At 39.5% G+C, this 5,422-nt stretch overlaps 1 protein-coding gene across 1 annotated transcript; it reads left to right on the forward strand.

Moving 5' to 3' along the window:
* Positions 1 to 515: 515 nt before the first annotated feature.
* Positions 516 to 4,987, forward strand: LOC107669052 (N-acetyllactosaminide beta-1,3-N-acetylglucosaminyltransferase 2-like). Its single transcript, XM_016461184.1, has 2 exons — positions 516 to 1,053; positions 2,469 to 4,987. Exon 2 carries the CDS (start codon positions 2,638 to 2,640, stop codon positions 3,913 to 3,915), a length of 1,278 nt encoding a protein of 425 aa, XP_016316670.1. The 5' UTR covers positions 516 to 1,053; positions 2,469 to 2,637; the 3' UTR covers positions 3,916 to 4,987.
* The last annotated feature ends 435 nt before the right edge of the window (positions 4,988 to 5,422 follow it).

Raw genomic sequence — 5,422 nt, forward strand, 5'->3', positions numbered from 1 at the left:
TTTTTCTATTTAAGTTGGTGCGGCCCACATATACAACCATTTACATGCATCAAGTCCCTTGTGAAAAAGAAGCGCACTTAAGTATACTTTTATAAAGTGTACTTATTGCGGAAATAATATAAAGAACACACGTACGTGCAAATTAAATGTAATGTTTTCACCGCTTAAGTACATTGTTTTTGTAATTAATTTAAAATGTATCACATTTTAAAGTTATTAAATGCATTAAGTTGAACTTTTGAGTGATTTTTTTAAACCACTTAAGTGTGACTTTTTAGTACATCTTTAGAAGGCACTAATAATAGTGTTTTAAAAAGGGCAAGACTAAAAACTTTTTACGTTCTTTAAAGCAGTGGTTCCCAACCCTGGTCCTGGAGGCACCCCAACACTGCACATTTTGCATGTGTCCTTTCTCTGACACACCAGTTTCAGGTCTTGGAGTCTCTACTAATGAGCTGATGACCTGAATCAGGTGTGTTTGATTAAGGACACATGCAAATGGGGTGCCTCCAGGACCAGGGTTGGGAACCACTGCTTTAAAGAATGTAGAATGGGGGGAATGTAGACTTGAAGTAGGCTAGTAAAAGTCTGTCAGTGTGCATTGCTATTCTTGTTGGTGTGTATGGTTTATGAACTGTCGCTTAGAACATTTAGTATTAGTATTTAATTTTGAAACCGGGCCTGGAAATACTAATTCCCTCCGTTCTAAAGATTCATTACAATAGGCCTATATCAAAACACAATTCGCATTAAACACTCAAGCAAAGGTCTTCAGCATTCGAATGAGAGAAAATCGCTTCTGTTAAAAAAAAAAGCCTTCGCTCGGGTAGGGTACAATATTACCTTAATTAAGTGCTCAGGTGTGTTGGCTGATGAGCACCAATCACAGACAGTCAGGTGCTGATGGAAAAAAGAGGCAGGTTGACGTCGCACTTTTATCGCTTTTGCCTACTACAGTGAAACAGCACGCACACTGTGGTGGTGGGTGACAACGTGGTTTCCTTTTGTCAAGACGAGAAGTTTGGACTGAGAATGTTAATAGACGCTCACACGGTAAGCAGTGTTATGTTTTTCCTCATTGTTCTGTTCAAAATCTTGAGAAATGTTCAACGTTAGTGGCATTTTCAATCAAACTGACAGTATAGCACCCATAAAAACTTGCAACGGTAGCTATAGTGCTGAATACTATAGTAACCTCAACTATTAGCCTACTATTAGTAGGCTATAGCCTAGATACATTCGTGTGTTCAAATCCTTAAGTAAATTGTTAACACCGCAGTGTATTAATAGAGAACCACTATACGATTGTGAAATTCTGATAGTTTTCAGAAATCTACTTATTTAGGTATTTTAGCAGAAACCATGCTTTATACAAATTAATGTTAGTTTTCTGTCACAATACAAAATCAGTGCAGTTTCTAAACTAGTATCCCCGTGTTTCATAGTACGATCTTTTCAGGAATATCTGGAAAAAAAAAAAACGGGCTGTGTCTCAACCTAATGCGTGCCTTTCGACTTGCATGCACAAATGTAGGCTAGTCTTAGTAGGCAGCTTACAAAGCCCGTGAAAACGGTAAGTGAAGCAGCAGGCATTATTCCACCATAAATATTTATTTGTGGTATGCATTTTAAATTTGGAAATAAAACCATATTTTGCTTATTAAATTTTTTGGGAAGCATGTTTAATATTTCAATGAACTATAATAAGCCAAGACAGGCATGGTAGACAACAATATGGTAGGAATACACCTCCAGAAGGACATATATAAATATTTACTGAAGGAGTATCTACATGGGTTTTACGACCATAGCATACACTTTCTCTCAGGAGCTGTATATCATCTGTCCCTGCGCTCAATGCAGTGTCCTCATGGGACTGAAGTGTACTTCATTTTAGAACCTGTGCTGTTTAATTAATCACCTGAGACCAGTTTTCCAATAAATTAAAAGGTTGGGTTTAATTTTAGATCCACATAAAAAAATTGTTAATTATGCTAACAGTAAGAACAAACTAGTAGTAGTAATACATTTGATGTATGGTATTATTGGTGTTGACAGCTCTATCCCCAGTTTCAGTCAGTGTTATTGAAGAGGTATAGTTCACTCAAAAATTAGAACTGTCATTAATCCCCCTCATGTCGTTCCAACCTGTATGACTGACTTCTCTGGATTTTGAAAAATGTGTTGGTTACTTTTGTCCATATAATTAAAGAAATGCATGCATGCAGCTTTGGACTAACATGAGGTTTAATAAATGACAGAATTTTAATTTGAGTGAATTGCACCTTAACCGTTTGCCAGTTCATAAATGTTAAAGCAAGACTTAGACCGACAACATTTGTCACCCACACAAACCACAGAGGAAACAGTCTGGTGTTATTTGGTATGCTACGTAAAGCTGCACGCACTCCTGTTTGACTAACGTTCTTGAGATCTTCACTTGCGTTACTGTTTCTTGTGTCTGCTAGGCTCACAGCTGAACTTGACATCAATGGGAATATGATTGAAGAAACTGAATTCAGTGGAAGATGAATGTTTAAAACAAGTACATTCTGTAGCGTCAATCCCCACCATTTCCTGTAAAGACCAACGTCCTTATTTGCTTCTCAAGAGTACGCTGCTTTTAACCGTTGTAAAATGAAAAGGAAGTATATGAAATTGCTAATCGTTGCACTAGCTAGCAGCTTTTGCATTGTCATCATCTTTTCCAAGCTAAAGGTTGTGGAACACAGCCAAAAAGACTTGGCTAAGATCCCTTCAGTTCCAGCTTCCACGCCAAGAAAACCCACAACTGTAGTGATAAGCACTGTCAAAAAGAAAAGCAAAAGTGCCATGCTGTATGAGCTTCCACCACTAACGATTTCTGAGACTTTCAGAAAAGGCGTTCCCAAAAACGGTGCCTTCTGGAACCGGAAGCTTCATTCTCTCCTCCGGCAGTTCGACTCCATCGACAATCAAACGCACAAAGACCCACGTGATAAGTTTCACTGTCAGCCTGAGAGTTTTGAGTTGCTACAAACCAACATTCAGGATATTCAGTCATACCCTCCACTTTACGGAGACTTCCTTAGAGGCATGGAGTGTCGAGACCCACCACTTCTTATCGATCAGCCTGACAAGTGTGCATCAGAGAGCGGACCGGATCAAATTTTCCTACTTTTTGCAATCAAATCCATTCCAAAGCACTTCGAGAGGCGCCAAGCAGTCCGAGAGACCTGGGGAAGTGAAGGCTTGTATGAAAACGGACTTCAGGTACAAACTGTCTTTCTGCTGGGCCGATCATCAGCGGATGATCCCAATCTCGACAAACTGGTTTCATTTGAAGCTCAGCAGTTTCAAGATCTCCTCATCTGGGATTTTCATGACTCCTTTTACAACCTGACTCTCAAGGAGCATGTGTTCTTCAAGTGGATGCTTGATAACTGTCCTCACGTATCTTTCGTTTTTAAGGGTGACGATGATGTTTTTGCTAACACTCAAGCGATACTGAATCATCTGCAGTCTCTGGAGCCAGAGCAGGCCACGGCGTTGTACACCGGGCAGATCATTTCTGATGCCAGCCCGTTACGGGACCCTAAAATTAAATATTATGTTCCTCAGTCGTTCTATGAAGGTCCTTACCCTCCTTATGCTGGTGGCGGTGGATTCCTTTTTTCTGGGAACCTTCTTCCGTCTCTTTACCACGTTTCCTTTTACATACCTTTTTTCCCAATTGATGATGTCTACAATGGGATGTGCTTCAAGGCACTTGGAATCACTGCAACGAAACACGACGGTTTCAAGACCTTTGATATTCGGGAACAAGACCGGGAGAACCCCTGTGTACACAAAGACCTGCTCCTGGTGCACCAGCGTGACCCTCAGCAGACCATGAGACTGTGGAGAAATATGCACAGTGCCATGCTGACCTGCTGATGTTTGTAAACTATTAAACCCCATTGAGTTCAGCTGTAGTGCTTGATAAAACCCATGTTGGAAAAGAATAACCTGGTGAAACTTTTTGGAGGGTAACATGGGGAAAATGCTGAGCATTAAAGGTACCGCTTAAGAGACTCTGGATGAAGACTCTTTTTGTTTTTTTTTCTTTGAATATTATACTTGAAAGAAAAGTGGTGTCCAACACCATCTTATGTTTCTGTGCAACTGAGCAAGGTTAGCTTTTATAGGTAATTAATTTAATCATTTACTCATGTCATTCCAAACTCGTACAGAACAAGCTTTGCTTTGTTCTGCGGAACACACATTTTTGAGGAATGTTTCCATAAAATACATGGTGTATAGTGAAGTGGCATGATGTATGCTGAATGGATCACAATTTTAAAATGCACTTTTATTCAAATCAAAACCAGGAAAGACATGCATGGAAACACCAACCGTAGAATTTTAAAGGGACCTTTCACCCAGAAAGTCAAAGTCGTGTACTCTACTCGGTGGAAGTCAATGGCTACCGTTATTCAAAATACCCTCTTTTGTGGTTCACAGAAGGAAGTCTTACAGGTTTAGAATGACATGAGGGCATTTTGATTCAGTCTCATACTGGCTACATTCACACTGCAAAAATGTGGCCCAATGTAGAATTTGTTATTTTTTAATGGTGCTCATGTGACCCACGTCATTTTATTTCATGGTAGCGTGAACCGCACAAACCACATGAAATCTGATCTTTTTGCTTCTGTTTTGGGCCACTTTCATGTGTGGTCCTAAATCGATTCAGGTCAGATGTTTTGCAATGCGACCGTATCGGAATTCATGTGACTTACGTCATTCGTTCACTCTGGAGTCTGATATTGGCCACATTTAAAACATGATAATGTGCACAGCCATATAAAAATCAGATCTGACCAAAAAATCGGAATTGAGCACTGGTTTTTGCAGTGTGATTGTAACCTTAGGATATGCAATACTACTGAAGCTGATGGATTGATTCACACTACCTCTGTACAGTATGTCCTATTTTGGACCTATTCTAGAATTAAAACCTGTTGACATAAGCATTCTTCACCATATGTTCTGTGAGAGACTATTTAACAAATTTGTATGTGTGAAATGAGATTGGTGTGAGTAAAATGCAAGGGTGGCAGTATTGCTTGAAATGACTGTTCTTGGGAACCACATTTCCTGGAACGTTAGCATTGTGGAAGATGACTTTTTTTTTCTTTCTTTCTTCCTTCATTTCTCAGACTAGTGATCTGTGATAACTGTTGTGACTACCATCGTTATCTGTGGCATTTTTATACATGAGTGCCTTGTCTACTAAACCTAGAGATAAATATAAAAAATGTAGCAAAGTATGAGATGAATTATGTATATTTTTGAGGTTCAGGCTGTATATGCTTAAACTAATTTAATGCAGGGGTGCCCAAACTCAGTCCTGGAGGGCCGATGTCCTGCAGAGTTTAGATCCAACCCCAATTAGACACCC

Source organism: Sinocyclocheilus anshuiensis, unplaced genomic scaffold, assembly GCF_001515605.1.
Source record: "Sinocyclocheilus anshuiensis isolate Anshui unplaced genomic scaffold, SAMN03320099.WGS_v1.1 scaffold297, whole genome shotgun sequence".
Classification (NCBI taxonomy): Eukaryota; Metazoa; Chordata; class Actinopteri; order Cypriniformes; family Cyprinidae; genus Sinocyclocheilus; species Sinocyclocheilus anshuiensis.